The following is a 17,898-nucleotide window of genomic DNA, read 5'->3' as shown; positions in this document are numbered from 1 at the left end:
TAAGAATCTGGCCTACTGACCAGAAAAGCTTCCTTGCCCCTGGCTTATCATGTTTACTTTTTGACTGAATTGTCTTCTCATTATATTAGCTACCACAAGCTTTAGTGATGACCACCAGCTTGGATGGCTTTAAAGGGGCTTAGACAAATTCATGGGGAATAAGGCTATGAATGGCTACTAGTCAAAACCGCTTAGAGGATTGTTGTTGTATTTACAATTAAGCGGCATACAAATTCTGTTCAATTAAACAAATAAAACTGAGGCTGTAATATTTCCAATAAAACCAGTTGCTAAGGGATACGAGTGGAAGAGTGCTATTGCACTCAGGTTATGCTCTTTATTTTATTTATTTATTTACTTCCTTACATTTATATCCCACTTTTGCCATCATGAAACCCAGGGCAGAATACGTGTAGTACCCAAGCAGTCAATCATCCAGACGCTAACCAGAGCCAGCCACGCTTAGCTTTAGCAAGGTGGTGGCCTGATGTAACTGTAACCTGGGGCCCTGAAAAATTTGTTGGATTCCCATGGGCATCTGCTTATCCACAATTAGAGAACAAGATGCTCAGCTATATGGTCCTTTGGTACATTCCAGCAGAGTTACGTATTATTAAGTTACGTATTATTAACCCGACTCTGGGGTTGCGGCGCTCATCACGCTTTATTGGCCGAGGGAGCCGGCGTTTGTCCGCAGACAGCTTCCGGGTCATGTGGCCAGCATGACTAAGCCGCTTCTGGCAAACCAGAGCAGCGCACGGAAACGCCGTTTACCTTCCCACCGGAGCTGTACCTATTTATCTACTTGCACTTTGACGTGCTTTCGAACTGCTAGGTTGGCAGGAGCTGGGACCAAGCAACGGGAGCTCACCCCGTCGCGGGGATCCGAACCGCCGACCTTCTGATCAGCAAGCCCTAGGCTCTGTGGTTTAACCCACAGCGCCACCCGCGTCCCTTACGTATCATTACCTCAAGCTTAATTTATTCCAAACTGAGCACCCGCCTTCCTATTTCTACACCTGAGCCTTCTTTTTTCTCTCACTCTGAATACTACTTGCATTCTTCCTTTTCTTCCAAATGCTGAACTGCGAGTTCTCCAACTCTCCCCCCACTCCCACTCCTTTCATTCAAGCTCCAGCAAAGAAAACCATATTGGTATCAGCCTGAAATGTCTTTTGTCTTCTACTCCTAACAGTGCCTTATTATTTTATTCTTTCATGGCTTGATTACTCTCTCTTCTTTCTGACTGGCATCTCTCTCACCTTCACCCTGGATCTCCTTTCTCCCACGTTTCCCCCTCGTTAGAGAATTATATTCATTTGCTTCCATTTCCTTAGCTGATCCAGTTTAAGTTGCTGCTGCTTCTTTTTGTTCATTTTTAAAAATCTCTTCACTTCCTTTTATCTATCTCTGCTTCTTTCTCTTCATTTGCCTTCTTGTTTTGGTTGAGTCTACTGATAACGTTCCTCTTGGTTAAACCTCAGGTTGCTTCCTCTATTTCACCCCTTCTCTGTTCCTGCCCCCGTTTCTCTGGAACTTGCAGTCTGTGCTTCTTCCTCCTTGCACACATTTCAGCAGCCTCTGAAAACTTACCAAGCCTTTGACATCTGATCTCTGCCTCTCCATCTTCCTTGTACTCAAAGCAACATAGGAAGTCGCCTTGAGTTACCCACTGGTCCACCTAGATCTGTAATGCTCGAAGCATCTCTGCAGGGATCGAGCAGGAGCTTTCCCCAGCTCTACCTGGAGACACCAGGAACTGAAGCCGAGACCTTCATAGAAGCATAGAACTGTATAGTTGGAAGAGACCACAAGGGTCATTCTAGTCCAACTCCTTGCTATGAAGGAATCTTTTTGCCCAACGTGGGGCTCAAACCCATGAGCCCGAGAGTACTATGCAACTGAGCTATCCCATGCAAAGCAGGTGCTGTACCACTGAACCACGGTCTTCCCCTCTCCCCACAAAGGCGCTTCTAAAGAAAAGTTGTGGGCAGTGTTTGTTCTTCTTAATACAACTATTGCACGCTACCTAGATTCTAAGGTGCTTCATAAATTATAATTGTGAATTCAATCACTTGTATTTTACTGTTGGGTTGCATGCATCCAGAAGGAACATCCCCTCCGCAGAGGATGCTCCTGATACTGGAAGAAGAGCAGGCAGGAGACATCTTCTGAATCTTCTATCCCCCTAAAGCACCTTGCACCTTTTGCAACTGAGTTCCCAGGTGGGGGCAGGTGGCAGTGTTAGAAAATCAATAAGCTAGGTGTCAAATGGCACCTTAAACCAGGGTTACAGTCATCAAAACGGAATGCCTAGTTACCATTTTGGAGTCAGCTTTTTCAATACGACTTTTTGGTTCCTGAAATTCATTCTGATTGTGCAGATAAAATATAATGGATAGAATTCTGCATGATGTGTGGAAACAGTAAGGATCCAAGGATCCTCAGGCATGCATCTCTAGGTAGTGGAAACGTCAGGCACCACCCTGGCGACTGGCCATCTTCACTTGATTGGCAAATGGCCAATATCGAGGTGCAAAATGCACCTGGCAAATTTCAATTGCTGGCGGGTGATGACTCTCCGAAACAGTGGGAAGAGGGGCTCTGTCCTGCTTCCAAGCAAAGAAGCACTGTGAGGGACACATGTTAGCTAGACAAAATAAAATAAAAACTATCAAGGAGGCAGAAAACAGGGCTGGTGAGGGGGATGGCCTGGGAAGAAGTTGGGAGGCTGAGGAAAGTGTGTAGCCAGGGGACAATTTTGAGGGTCAGATAGGTTCTCCATCCCTGGCCTAGCTACCGATAGCCAATTGTGACCATATATGAACAGCTACATTGTGGGCTCTACCCTCCTGATCACATAAGAAAGTGACAGAATGTTGGGAACTGGCTTTAAATAATTAATAATAATAATAATAATAATAATAATAATAATAATAATAATAATTTACCATCTGGCTGAGTTGCCCCAGCAGCTCTGGGCAGCTTCCAGAATATATAAAAACACAGTAAAACATTAAACCTTAAAAAGCTTCCCTAAATAGGGCTGCCTTCAGATGTCTTCTAAAAATCAGATAGTTGTTTATTTCCTTGACATCTGATGGGAGGGCATTCCACAGGTTGGTGCCACTACCGAGAAGGCCCTCTGCCTGGTTCCCTGCAGCTTCACTTCTCGCAGTGTGGGAACTGCCAGAAGGCCCTCAAAGCTGGATCTCAGTGTCTGGGCTGAATGATGGGGGTGGAGACGCTCCTTCAGGTATACAGAGCCAAGGCTGTATAGGGCTTTAAAGGTCAGCACCAACACTTTGAATTGTGCTCAGAAACGTATTGGGAGCAATGTAGGTCTTCCAGGACTGGTGTTATATGGTCTCAGCAGCTGCTCCTAGTCACCAGTCTAGCTGCCGCATTCTACACATTAATTGTAGTTTTGGAGTCACCTTCAAAGGTAGCCCCATGTAGAGCACATTGCAGTAGTCCAAGCGGTAGATAACCAGTGCATGTACCACTCTGGTGAGACAATGCGCAGGCAGGTAGGGTCTCAGCCGGCATACCAGATGGAGCTGGTAGACAGACGCCCTGGACACAGAATTAACCTGGGACTCCATGGACAGCTGTGAGTTCTTAAAAGGGTTAAAATGTGGAGTCGTGGCAATTACACTTCAAGGGGTAGAAACCCCCTCAGGAGATTGTTGGTGCTGACCCTTCCACTGCAGGAGGGAGGGAGAACGTTTTATTCATGTAGCTGCTAATTAGTACACAGCTTAATTTAATATCCAGTAATGAGCCCAAGGGATACCCAGTTGCGTCAAGTAACTCCAAGGTCAGATGAGTGGTGTTTTTACATTGCCAAGCACTGATGAGGATTTCTTGCTCCTGTTTAGTTACCACAGAAGCTTGCAGCGCTTGGCAGAGGCTTTTCATCACAGAGCACACAAGGGGTAGGCGAATTGCCAGTTATACATGGTCCAGAGTCAACTTCTTCTGCACCAACCATTCCAACAGGAAGCCTGCAGAGCTGATTAGGCAGAAGACAGGTGTGTAAGGGTGTCCCCATGCGATAATAATGTTGTTGGTATCCATCTGTCTCGAGAGACAATGGAGTGTGCCTCCAGGGGTGAGTAGCACTGAAATGACCTCCTTGGGTGGAGTTTGTGTGGAGGTCCTAGAATGCCCAGATGACAAGACCCATCTTCTCGGCCTCACTGATGTGGTCCAGAGGAAAGCAGAGCAATACATTAGATACCAGCTTGGCTGCAGGAGTTGCCAGAAGGAGGCGTACAAATTGCCATCCAATCATCTTAGGGACTCCACTCCAGATTTGTGTAGTGTTTACTCTGAATATCAAATGCTAGGGATCACAAGTAGGGGGAACACTGTTGTACTCGGGTCCTGCTTGTGGGCTTCCCAGAGGCATCTGGCTGGCCACTATGACAACAGGGTGATGGACAAGATGGGCCTCTATCCTGATCCAGCAGAGGTTTTCTTCTGTTTTCCGTAGGGAGGAGAGGATTAGCCCAAATGAAGACAACACAAAAGTCCCAGGGCAGACGAACAGTACATCCTCTAAGTCCTCTGTCCTGGGCTATGGAGAACGGAAATACCTTCACTTTTGTACTTGGTTTAAGTAGTCCTGCAAGAAGGTACTTAAACTATATATAGTTTAAAGTGTATTTCTTAAGAAATCCACTTTTAAAGTACAGAGTAGAATAGTTTCTGTGAACAATAATTCTCTTGCTTTGTTTATTTGAAATATGCTACTTGGCTGCAACCATTGTGCAAAGGTCCTCCTGTATTTATTTTGTTTAAAATGGTGCTTGCCTCTCAATACCGAACAACTGAAAGCTTGTTTCCAGCTAAGCTATTTAATACGCTGAGCTCACCCAGCCGACGGCAAACGTCTTAAAGCTGCAAGAGCATCAGTTGAAAACTTCTGCTTTGAATGCAAAGGCTGCCCAATTAACTGGAACAGCTCCTCTTAATTTAAGAAGGTATCACCTTGAAGTTTTTGTACGAAAGAAAGAAAGAAAGAAAGAAAGAAAGAAAGAAAGAAAGAAAGAAAGAAAATGTCAGCAACATAAAATGCTGCATTTAGGACTTGCAGAAGCAGTAATTCTCAACATCCACGTCAGGTGTTTTTTGTACCACCTGCACCTCCAAAAGGAAATGCAAGGAATAGCCAAGGGAACAGGTCACATGACATGTTCTGAAAGATGCCTGTGTTTAGCTCCTTAACTGCATTCACTCTTCCTTCTGCTGCAGACCATGGTGAGAAATCTTTCTGGCCCAATCCCCACCTCCCACAGGCTAACTTTGACATCATAATGACTTCAGGTGACTTTTCTCCCCTTCCCACCCTTCCAGGTCTTCTGAAACCCTGTTCAAAGTGCTACTCTGCCAACCGGCTGAGCCTGCAGAAACAGCCTTTCAGCCAAGCCCTGCCCTTTTACCTGCGCAACACCTGACATCACATATGACACCAGGTGGGTGTGATTTGGCCACAAGGGGAGCCCTAGAAGAACCTAACTGTAGGCAATACAACACTGCTGCTAGGTCTAAAGGTGCAACTACAAGGAACATATGCCACAGGAAAACCACAAATAAATCCCTCTCCCCTGTAACTTTTAAGCTCACTTCCTCCCATGCTGAGACAATAATCAAACTGAGCACTTTCTCACAGCTGCCAGCCAGTAACGTTGCGCAAGGTCAGAACATCTACAAGCTATAGGGGTGCTGTTTGTAGCAGCTTCCCAGAGTTATACATAACGTGTAGTTCTGTCCCAAGATAACAAATTCCCACTCAACGCCCACCCTGAACACAAGACAACTCAGGGCATTTCCTCTTTTGAACATTTTTGCTGGCACAATCACAGGGCTGCAGATGCATACCCTGGCAAGGGAACAGTCCTCACCTATGCGATTTGCATCTCTTCACACATTCAAGCAGACCCAAGTTTACCAATGTGCTAGAGGGGAAAGGAAAATTCGCCTTGGGAAAGTGCAATGGGCACAGAGGGAAGGGCGACAGCACGTTACATGCAATTCTGCTGCTTTGCACATCTGAATGCTGTTCTGCAATACCGGCAGAAGGCCATAGGACTGCCATTTGCAGGTGGAGGGATAGCTTAACCAGACTCTTCTTCTTGTCCTTTGCATCCGCCATAAATCACAACAAGGTATCGACTCTGTTACTCACCTGAAACCTGTGAACCAGCTCCAGCGACTGGCTGTCATTTTGGTCAGCTTCAATGATGACGTCCGTCAGTTTGTGTATGATCACATCTAATGGACCCTGATCTTCTATCGGTTTGGTAAGGTCAAGCTGGAAAAGTAAAAAAAAAAAGCAGGAAGTAGGTTTATTCTGTGTGAGATCAAATCTGGGTGTTCAGACGGAAACTCAGCTCCAGATATAAAGATACGGAGAATACGGATGCATAGTTGAACATGCCAACCTGACCTACTGAGTTGGGCCATCTGTACACCTGCGTCACGTTGGCAGTGGCATTCTAAGGGGTGCTCAACTAGTAACCATGAGCTACCATTTCCCAGAACCACTGCAGTCAGAATACGAAGATGTTTTACACCAATTCAGCTTATTGATCTATCTAGCTCGGTTCTATCTACTCAAGACAGTAGCTCTGCAATATCACCAGGCAGACCTGTCTTCTGCAGCCCTACAAGATACCTGCAAACTCATTCCTGTTTTCTTCAGAATGGTCCGAAGGCTCACAGTATGGTTAAGTTTCCAGCCAAAGCTAAAGCTTCTGTAGAATAAAATATATCCAATGCCACATTGACCTGTCTTCCCTCTTGTGTCTGTATCCCTCCGGGCACCAAGATGAATCTTAAGGCACTCTTGTCCACTGTCATGCGCTCAATGTTTGCACCAAGGAACAATTGATCTTACATATCCAATTGTGAGTTGGGAAGGATTATGTAGGAAGACATCCAATCAAATGCTTAAATGGGCCTCCCTCCCCACCTCACACCAGCAAATGAATAAATCTAGACCATGTTGTGGCACAGGGACAGAGAAGGAGGAACTATGCCAAGGCCACTTCTGTAGCATCTAGCCCAGGGGTTCCCAAACTTGTGGCTTGTGGACCATCAGTGGCCTGCAAGCTTTATTCAGATGGTCCATGGTATGTCTGTGGATTTGTGGCTGAAAATGGGAGATGGCACACCCATTGTACTGAATATTCATACTGATTTTTAATTGTATTTTTTATTGCTTCTTCATTTAATAATATAAATAATTTAATAATTTCAGTTACAGATAGGTAGCCGTGTTGGTCTGCCATAGTCAAAACAAAAAAATTCCTTCCAGTAGCACCTTAAAGACCAACTAAGTTAGTTCTTGGTATGAGCTTTCGTGTGCATGCACCCTTCTTCAGATACCAATCTGGGTGTTCAGACGGAAACTCAGCTCCAGATATAAAGATACGGAGAATATGGATCTGAAGAAGTGTGCATGCACACGAAAGCTCATACCAAGAACTAACTTAGTTGGTCTTTAAGGTGCTACTGGAAGGAATTTTTTTGTTTTAATAATTTCACTTACTCAAATTATTAAATTTAATTATTATGTAGAAGAGCAAATTTCAGGAAATGTACGTTGCATGACAAAGTATACCAGCTGAAATCCTCTCTTTTTATACATCTACTGAAGGTCCTCTTTTGCATCTAACCACCTCAGCAGGACAGATCCACTTTTGAACACACAGGTGGGGCCTGTGATCATTTGCAGTTTGGGCTCCGTATTGATTTGGAATTAATTGAGTGCACTGTTATTTAATGTGGCCAAGCAAAGATAAGTGTTTTAAAAAAGAAAAAGGAAATCCAGAAAAGCTAAGTAGCAGAAACTGCTGCATTTGCCAATGCCAAATCACCACTCTAAAATCCTGGGGGAAGTGCATGGCCTTTGTCTGTGTGTCCCAATAGCACAACGACCTTAAATCTACAGGAAGTGCATGAGGCTCAGCAGAAGAACACAAGACCCTAGTGAGGCATTGGCAAGCGACCCTGAAATAGCAAAATTTAGCATGTGCAGGAGCATCCTTTTAAGTTAAGGTGATCAGGTAGGCCTGCAGGCAGGTTGCTCACAGCACTTAAAAAAGAACTGTGTTTGCTTCCGTTTGAACTCTACTTTCCCTCCACGGCCCCCAAGTTCCTCGGAAGACAAGCAGGATGTAACAGAGACAATTAAGTTCTAGTGTCGTTTGCATGCAACGCAGGAGACAGAAAGGCAAACAAAAGTTTCACCACCACAAAACACGTACTGAATCATGCAGCTGAGCATAAGGCAACAACTGCACATGCAGAGCAAGAGACGGAAAGAGCACTTTGGTATTGCAGAGTCACAAAGAACTTTAAGCTGTTATAAAGGAGGAACTTGAGACTCAAGGGCTCTCCTGTCCTCCCTTTCCAAGCAGCTGTAGGAAAGCGGGACTATAGTTCAACGTCACAGCAGGGAGGTGAGGAGGAAGGGGAAGAAGGAATCCAGCAGTAGCAGTGCAAGAGCCATTATTCCCTCACCCAAAATAGTGTGAATGTAAACAATCCAAATAAGGATGAGATATAAGAAGCTGTTGTTTTTTAACCACGCAGTTGCTTGGTTTGTATTAATGCAAACATGATGCAATTATTTCCCCTGCTACAAATTCCAATGTGTACTAAAAGCTGGGGAGCATCTAATGAAGAGAGGAAGAACCTGTGGCCCTCCAGATGTTGTCGGACTACAAATCCTATCAGTCCCAGCCAGCATGGCCAATGGTCAGGAATTGTGGAAGGACATCTGGAGGTCCACATCATCCACAGGCATAACAATGGATGATGGGAGTTGTAGTTCAGCAACAACTGAAGGGCCAAAGGTTCCTCAGTCATGGTCAAGACCAGTGTTTCCCAAACTTGGGTCTCCAGCTGTTGTTGGACTACAATTCCCATAATTCCTGACCACTGGCCCCACTAGCTAGGGGTTATGGGAGTTGTAGTCCAACAGCAGCTGGAGACCCAAGTTTGGGAAACACTGGTCTAGATCAGTTGTGAGGGACCTTTGACTCTTCAGATGTTGCTGAACTACAAATCCCACCATCCATCGTTATGCTTGCTGAGGCTGATGGGAGCTGAAGTTCAACAACATCTGGAGGATTAAGGTTCCCCTCACCTGGTCTAGTCTGAAGGCAAAAACTCATGGAAAAAATTGGAAAGCAAAAAATTGAGGTTTTGTTTTTTAAAGGGGAGTGGGGTTCACCTCCCTGGCCAGAGGTATGCCTTCTATGTACTGTATTCCTTGTTATGCGATGTACATTACAGATGAATCAGCTATTTGGCCATCACAACTTTAAAATCCTCATATTAACCTGTTTACTGCAAGGATTATTCAATTCAGAAATCTTTACCCTAAAAGATGCGAGGGTCAAGCGTGCAAAGAATCACACTGCTCATATTTAGCCACATAATATGTAAAGTTCCTGCACAACACAAGGTTAAGAGTAATAATTAGCCACCTGAAACCACTTGAACACAAGGAACAAATGCTCAGTATGTTGCTCGAGTTTTCCTCTAAATGGGGAAGGTTCTTTTGCCCAAAGTGCTTGAATAGGAGAAAGCGCTGCTCTGTATGGTGTAAGCAGATTTCTAAATGCGGAACAGGTTCTCTAGATCGTGACCCAAAACAGCGAGAACCAACAGCTTCGACCGATATTGCAAAGATTAAGCTGTTTGCAAAGAAGTTCTCCATGTTCTCAGAACAATTCATAGCTGTAGAAAGTAAACACTTCTAAACTGCGCAAGGTTTGGAGCTTTTCCACCTTTCCTTTGTATACTGGCATGAAAAGTCCTTACATGAAGCCTTTTCAGCAGAAATATCAGCTCCTGTCACAAGTCTGACAAAGTCTAGTGCACATTTCTGATGGCCCTCTGCTGAGCAAAACAAGGAGCCAGTGTTTCTCCTTGGCTGGAATTCCAGCCCCTCCTGCTTCCTGGTCTTTGCAGCATCTCTCCAAGTTTTCCCTCACATCTGACATGTTCACCCCCCAAAATGTTAAGGTTTATTCCAGAGAATTCAGTGCATTGCTCTCACTCTCAGACTCTGGACCCCGCAACTGGGAGACAAAAGCTGCCAAAATAAAAGAAAGGACTCCAGGGCAAGGGACTTTTCAATGCGGGATACAGCGAGGGAGGTGTAACATGGCAAGAAGAGATGGGTGGTTATTCAGTGAAAGGAAATAAAAATCTTAGAAAGGAAAGAATGCCTTAAAGGCTGTAACAATTCATAATTGGCCACTTCATGCATTGAAACCCCAGCTGCCATCTCTCTATGGACATCTACCATTTTTCTCCTGCAATTGCACCCTAGCCACAAACTTTATAAATGAAACTTTTTATTCCCTGTGTGCCTAGAATTCTTTTCCACTTTGTGTGTTCCTGTTGTAGAGAATGCTCCCCGCTTTCTTTTTTATTTCAGTTATAATAATGACCTGCATTTCTGAAGTTATTTCTAGGGATTACTAAGATAATGCATCTATGAAGCCCTACATAGAGGACTATAAAAATATGAAGGGTTATTTTGCTCTTTCAGCAGTTTTAGGGAGCGCAACTCAAGAATTCTGCACGTGATAGTTAGACAAAACTCTTTTGATTTCTAAACCCAATGTGGTTAACATCTAACTTGCATTGTACTGATTGGAATGAAAGTTTAACGTTTGGAGGGTGTCAGAATCTAGAGTTCATGACTGCACCTCATGCTGTAACACCTACAAAGGCAAAAGCATTTCTATGTTGTTTGTACTTCGCTCCAGCATCAGATTTATGGCACACAAACATATTTCCATAAATTGTACAATTCAATGCTGGTAATTTCAGTGTTCTCTGGCACCGGGTGAGCCTTCTTCTGAACAGAATGTACAGCGCCTGTCTACATTGACCTTGGCCAAATTCTGTATATGGTATTCCTAAGGCGGTTTGTAATAAGTATGATTGCTCACTTAGGGTTACTGAGCCAGAATAGCTTGTTTTTCTTCTTCAACATTTGAGATTTCAGTTTACCACAGTCCATCAAGACCAAGCAATTTAGCATACAGCTTCCTGGGCAATTAAAAAAAAAAAAAAGCTTCAATTCATTTTTGCCATATAATCTCTTACCAATATATTCTTATTACAGTGGTACCTCGGGTTACAGACGCTTCAGGTTACAGGCTCCGCTAACCCAGAAATAGTACCTCAGGTTAAGAACTTTGCTTCAGGATGAGAACAGAAATCACACGGCGGCAGCGGGAGGCCCCATTAGCTAAAGTGGTACCTCAGGTTAAGAACAGTTTCAGGTTAAGAACGGACCTCCAGAACGAATTAAGTTCTTAACCCGAGGTACCACTGTATTACATTTTTATCCTGCCATTTTTCCAAACAGCTCAGGGTAGTGCACACTGTTCTCCCACATCCCACCTGTGTTATCCTCACAACCACCCTGTGAGGTAGGTTAGTTTGGGAGATGCCTGGCTGGAAATCGATCATGGAGATGCCTGCCTACATAGCTGTCGTGACTAAGTGCTTGAGCTCACTACCAATACATGAGCTTCCATCATGCAGCCTGGCCTTTAGAAATGCTTCAGTAGACATCAGCCTAAGGAGAAGCAAATTGCCACCCCAAAATCTAGTAATATTATTCATCCCTATCTGAAGACGAAGAGTCCTCTGTTGTAAGCAAGAGAAATCCGTGCCTCTTTAACAGTAACAACTTCATCAAAGAAAATTGCCCTGGAACTGCAGAGCTGAAGGGGACCACATGTTGGTCTCTGCAATCGGCCAGGGAAACAAGAGCAACTGGGAAGCTTCTCCCTCTGATATCCAGAAACAACAATATGGCAAGGTGCAGAAGAACCCAGCCCCATATATCGCCCAATGAAGGAACAGTTGAAGGGCGTTTGCAACCCTCAACCCACCCCCAGCCAAGAAGAGCACTCTGTTCTGGTTGCCCTGGGGTTGCAGAAGAAAGCAGAAAAAGAAAACTCTGGCCCCATCCATGGGTCAAAAGACAAAGGGGGCACCAGCTGCTCTCCAAGCAAGAGCAACCAGCAAGAGAAGACCAGCCTGGTCTGAAACAAGAATATATGCTTCTTAGCTCACCATTTTGCTATATTTTCATGCCACATCCTTTTCTATATATATCTATGGGTTTTTTGCTTTTGTTTTTTTAGCTTGTAAGCCTGAAGACAGGTCCTCAACTTTATGATTGATATAAGCCATTTTGGGAGGAAATGATTGTCTGAAAAAGTGGGGTGTAAGTAAGTAAGCGAGCAAGTAAATAAATTAAGTTTGTGTGTGTGTGTGTGTGTGTGTGTGTGAGAGAGAGAGAGAGAGAGAGAGAGAGAGAGAGAGAGATGTGATTTTAAAGTTGGGCAGCCATGTTTGCATTTAAACATTAGTGCACCTTCTCAAGCTTTGAAAACCCTGCTGAATCCCAATTGCTCAGTCATGAAGAAGCTTCCATAAAGTGGGATTAGAGGTCTATATAGCTGCAGATGTCATGTAAAACAATTTCTCAGCTAAATCAGGCCCGAAAGCCTTTGCCTGGAAGTGCATGGGTGTGAACCTCAGGCTTAAAGCAGGTGTGCCTAACTGACAGCTGCATGGCAGACACAGACTGAAAGCTGCACCAGCAGTTAGAAAGCCACACATGTATGACTGGGAAATGACGATAATGGATGTATTAGCAAAACGTAAAGATCTACAGCAGCTAGCCTATCTGACAGCAACCAGGCAGACTTTAGAGCCATGCTGTGTGTGCCGCTTGTTAAGTCGTTTAATCAACTTTAATGTGTTCCCATATCATTTCTACCCACTTGGAAGAGATCTTCCCCCTCCCCTTGCCGCCGCCGCTCTCCCCTCCCCTGTCCAGTTGCCAAAATCAGCTCAGCTATGTTAATACTTGCAGCAGTTAGCATGGAGCCAAAGGGCACCGAGGCAGAACTGGTGGCATGAAAACCTCCCTTTGTGACAGAAGAACTATCCTGATCCCATTGCAAAGGGCAAACTCAGAACAAACCATTGCAGAAGCTAATCAAAGAGTTGAAAAGTTCAACAAATGGGATTTCCATTTATCCCTCCCGCCCTGTTCTTACATGCTGCAGTTAAGTCATCTAATTATCCATTCCGGTTCTGCTGAAACAGCAGAGGGTCGAGAAAGGAAATATACTTCCATGTGGAATTTTCCCAGTTTTTTCTCCCCCTTCAGTGTCTGCCCGGACAAACATCTTTGCACTGAAGCAGGGAGCAACTTTCACCATGAAGGAAAGATGTCAAAGCACTAAGTTTCCTATTCTTCACAGAACTGGAAAACCCCAAGGTGGAGAATATCTGTCCAATCCAGTACAATTTGATTATGAACATCTGGATGTTAAAATAACTTCTATTTGCTATTTTTACATAAGCCTGCACCAGGTGGAGACAATCATGATGAGGTTGGGCGATACTTTTGTACTATTCTGCATATAAAGTATTTGCATTACAGTGGGCAAGTGTCCTGCTTCACAGAACACAGTCCTCTGTTTGAAGGCATTCTCTGTTTGGAACGCTGTGGACAGAAGTCACCCATCAAAATAGCAGCAGGCTAAGCTAATACAAGGGACGCGGGGTGGCACTGTGGATAAAAGCCTCAGCGCCTAGGGCTTGCCGATTGAAAGGTCGGCAGTTCGAATCCCCGCAGCGGGGTGCGCTCCCGCTGCTCGGTCCCAGCGCCTGCCAACCTAGCAGTTCGAAAGCACGTCAAAGTGCAAGTAGATAAATAGGGACCGCCTTCTAGCGGGAAGGTAAACGGCGTTCCGTGTGCTGCGCTGGCTCGCCAGATGCAGCTTTGTCACGCTAGCCACGTGACCCGGAAAGTGTCTCCGGACAGCGCTGGCCCCCGGCCTCTTAAGTGAGATGGGCGCACAACCCTAGAGTCTGTCAAGACTGGCCCGTACGGGCAGGGGTACCTTTACCTTTAAGCTAATACAACAACTGCCCCGGTCAGTCTCTCTCCCCATCACGAGATGTATTCCTATTTAAACTAAATTATAGCAATTTCTAAATTTTCATCTATGCATATAAATTAGCATATGCAGATTTTATGACCCCTTTTGAGGGGGGTTAATGCGTTTCCTCTCTCTTTAGCAATGCATAAATGGGCAGCCTAATTTGTGTGAATACTACAAAGTACATTCCCCTGCCCTCTCTCTCCACCAGGGAGGAGCATTTTCAATAAAAGTTGTATAAGAATATACCAATATTCAACTTTCCCCTGATTTCTACAAAATTTCCATTGATTTCTATTGTGGATAGAGACAACTAGGGGAAGTATGATCATATGTGAATATGGTGGGGAGTCTGTGACGTTCTCGATGATATTGGAGTTCAGCTCCAGTCAGCATGGTGAATGGTCAGGGATGATGGGATTTGTAGTCCATAACATCTGGAGGGCACCATGCTCACATTTACCACATTAAGGCAGAAACCTTTCCCAGTCCTTTGATGGTCTTCAGCTAAGTTTTATGCAGAGTAGACCCACTGAAATTAATTTAATGTTCACTAATTTCAATGGGTGGTATTCAAAATTTAATTGCATACCACCCCTTACTCCCAATATTCTTCAACTAGAAGTGCAAGGGTAAACACTTTAAACAGACTAAAATCATATTGTACTTTTGGAAGACAATATTTTATTTTATTTTATTTTGCAAAATTGAATAAAGAGCTAGAGACTATATTTCTGTAAATTCATTGTTGTTCATTCCTCTTATTCTTGCTCTTAAATTCCTAGAGCTTAGTCATTCTTTACCATATGGTAATACTAAAGTTTTCCACTTTTGGGGTAACAACATGCTTGCTGCTATGATCATATAAAATGAGAAGTTTTACATGTTTCTTTTTTTTTACTTAAAATAAATAATAACAAAAAGGGATTTAATGGTATATCATATTGTAATGTTCTTAAAATTTGTTCAACAATCATTTTCCAGTATCTTTGACTATGCCAGCACCACCACTACATATGAAAATATGTTCCAGACTCTCTCTTACACCTTTCAGCAAAGTCTAGACCAGTCCTTACTTACAACTAGAGTTGGAAACCATCTACACATAACTTTAAAACAGTTTTCTCTTATGTTTGCAATTAATGAGAATTTATGGGCCTTTCTCCAAAGCGTTCCCCAAGTTTCCATCAGAATATAATATCCAATCTCTCGTTGCTGTTTTATCGGGCATTCTTTTAACTTCTTCTAGTTCTCAGTCACATTACAACATCAGGCGATAAATTTTGGATAGCGTCTATTTCTAATTTTAAATATGTAAGCCACACTTGGAAGAATACTACTCAGGAAGGTGGCATATAAATGTTTTAAAATAAAACAGTCCCAACAGGGCGTACTGCCCTCTGGTGTGATAAAAGACTCTGTCTCAATGCCAGTGGTCACCTTTTGTACACTGAATAGAGGCGGTGCCATCTTGCCCTTCGCCTCAGGCAGAACAAAGTCTAGGGTCCGCCCCAGTTGCCTGGCATTATCAACTTTATTTTTAAAGCTCCAGGAGATTCCAGGTTCAATAGTTCAGGGTGCAGCTGATGTCATGTGAGATACTATCCACAGATACGTGAGTAAGTATCTGTAGTTTCCCCCCACAACATCAAAATTTATCTTTGTTTCAATGCCAAGGGAATGAATTAACCAAAAGCAAATTCAGCTGCTCTCATTCTAAAGTATTTCTCTCTAAAGAAGTTGACTTGGCTTTGTTATCTTAAAAAGTTGTCAATACAAACAGAAAAAATAAAAAGTAACACCACCACATTCTGCCTATGGGTATCCTCTTCCAATGGTAATAATATACAGTGGTACCTCAGGTTACATACGCTTCAGGTCACATACGCTTCAGGTTACAGACTCCGCTAACCCAGAAATAGTACCTCGGGTTAAGAACTTTGCTTCAGGATGAGAACAGAAATCGTGCTCTGGCGGCGCGGCAGCAGCAAGAAGGCCCCATTAGCTCAAGTGGTGCTTCAGGTTAAGAACAGTTTCAGGTTAAGAATGGACCTCCGGAACGAATTAAGTACTTAACCGAGGTACCACTGTACAACAATCTTTTGTTGTATATTATTGTATATTATTTGCCCCAACATTTCTCCTTCAATCCTTTTGAGTATGGGAACTACTCAAATCAGGAGCCGATCCCATCCCCACTTCTCCCTCCTTTCCTTTGTTTACTTTAATGACATCAGTGTCTCACTGACCTGTAGCTAGGACTCTATGAACATTATATGTACCTTTGTTATCTATGAAAATCTTTCAATAAAATCAATCAGAAAAAAATACAATGGTTTAGCACTGCACCTACAATGATGCGAGTACAAATAAACAAATCCCTCCTTGGCCTTCCATTGCCTTTGGGATTTATTTCTTTGCAGTGGCATGGATGCTGGCCACTTTAAATGTTCGCCCATTTAAAGCCCACTTAAGCCCACTTCAAATCCTTGTTGGAAAGCAAGGATTTATTTATTAAATTTATATACTGCAGGAGCTTTTTTCAGCCAGAACTCAGTTCCAGAACCTCTCAGGTGGGCGCCATTGCCATTCTAAGAGAACAAGGGAAGTGTTCATAGTGAGAAACAGCATCTCTTTTTCTAGAAAAATAGCACTGCATACCACCCTTCATCTGACAATTACAGGGCAATTTACAGTATAAAAACACAAAAATACGTAACTTGGGGGATGGGGAAGGATTTGCAACTGAAGACAGCAGGGAGCACTGACTGCAAGTCCTGGTTTGTATTGTCTGTGCTGGGTCACTGACTCAATGTGACCGAGGAAGAAGAGAAAACAATACAAACATAAATATTATCTAAGACAGCAAACAAATATAACACTTTAACACTTTATGAAATCACTTATCCCTGTCAGTTACTTTCATTTAGATCACTGTCATTAGCCTGGCTCACAGAAAATGCTGAGCCGTAGTTTGTTTAGCTAATGCGTGCTTTGTTCAAACTCAGCCTGATTTTTTGCTACACATGTAAACCTGAATGCGCACAAGTTAAATGTGCATAAATTGTGGGCTTTCTGTACACAGTAGGGTTAAAGAAGTGAGCATTTAATACAGTCAAATATAGCAACCCCTGAAGGTGTATTTATTCCAAGCATAGCCTTTACCCAGGTGCAATTTTAACACACAGCATATTTTATTTGTTATATATTTTCCACCCAAGAGAAGTAGCTAGACAAAGTGCATTTGCGTTAGATAGTCGCTGGGCTGTTTCAACGGTTTAGAATGAGCATACTCGTCGTGATGTTTCAATCACATTTATGATCCTGATTTTTATGATATTCATCAAATTGTATTTACATAACGATAGGACATTTTTGCACTTTTTTCTGTTTTAAAGCACATAATTTATGGCACTGTTGATGTATAATGTGATAGCTAGGGAATAAATGTTTAAAAATTTAACGATGGGTTATTACAAAGGAAGCTTCCTTGTACACAGATCACTGGTCCATCTTGCTCAGTATTGTCTACACCCGCCTTTCTCAATCTTGATTCCTCAGATGTTGTTGGACTACAACTCCCATCATCCTTGACTGTTGGTCCTGCTAGCTAGGGATGATGAAAGTCGTAGTCCAACAACACCTGGGGAACCAGTGTTGAGAAAGGATGGTCTACACTGATTCACAGTGATTTTTCAGGGTTTCAGGCAGGAGTCTCTCTCTCCTAGCCCAGCTGGAGATGCCAGGGACTGAACCTGTGACCTTCTGCATGCAAGTCAAGTGCTCTGCCACTGAGCTATGGCTCTTCCCTTACCACTGAGCTACTTGTAACTCATTATTTATGCAAGGAGCTCAAGGTGGCAAACTTGAACGTTCATTTTCTCATTTTATC

The 17,898-nt window shown here is 43.4% G+C and overlaps 1 protein-coding gene across 1 annotated transcript in view; it reads right to left on the bottom strand.

Moving 5' to 3' along the window:
- ITPK1 (inositol-tetrakisphosphate 1-kinase) overlaps nt 1–17,898 on the bottom strand; it is a 124,536-nt gene that overhangs the window by 44,020 nt on the left and 62,618 nt on the right. Inside the window, exon 3 of the mRNA XM_028717223.2 lies at nt 6,194–6,319. Coding sequence (XP_028573056.1) covers nt 6,194–6,319 — 126 coding nt within the window. The remainder of the gene's footprint in view (nt 1–6,193; nt 6,320–17,898) is intronic.

Source organism: Podarcis muralis, chromosome 1, assembly GCF_964188315.1.
Source record: "Podarcis muralis chromosome 1, rPodMur119.hap1.1, whole genome shotgun sequence".
Classification (NCBI taxonomy): domain Eukaryota; kingdom Metazoa; phylum Chordata; class Lepidosauria; order Squamata; family Lacertidae; genus Podarcis; species Podarcis muralis.
The sequence above is the reverse complement of the archived record's forward strand: the minus strand, read 5'-3'. Positions and strand labels throughout refer to the sequence as shown.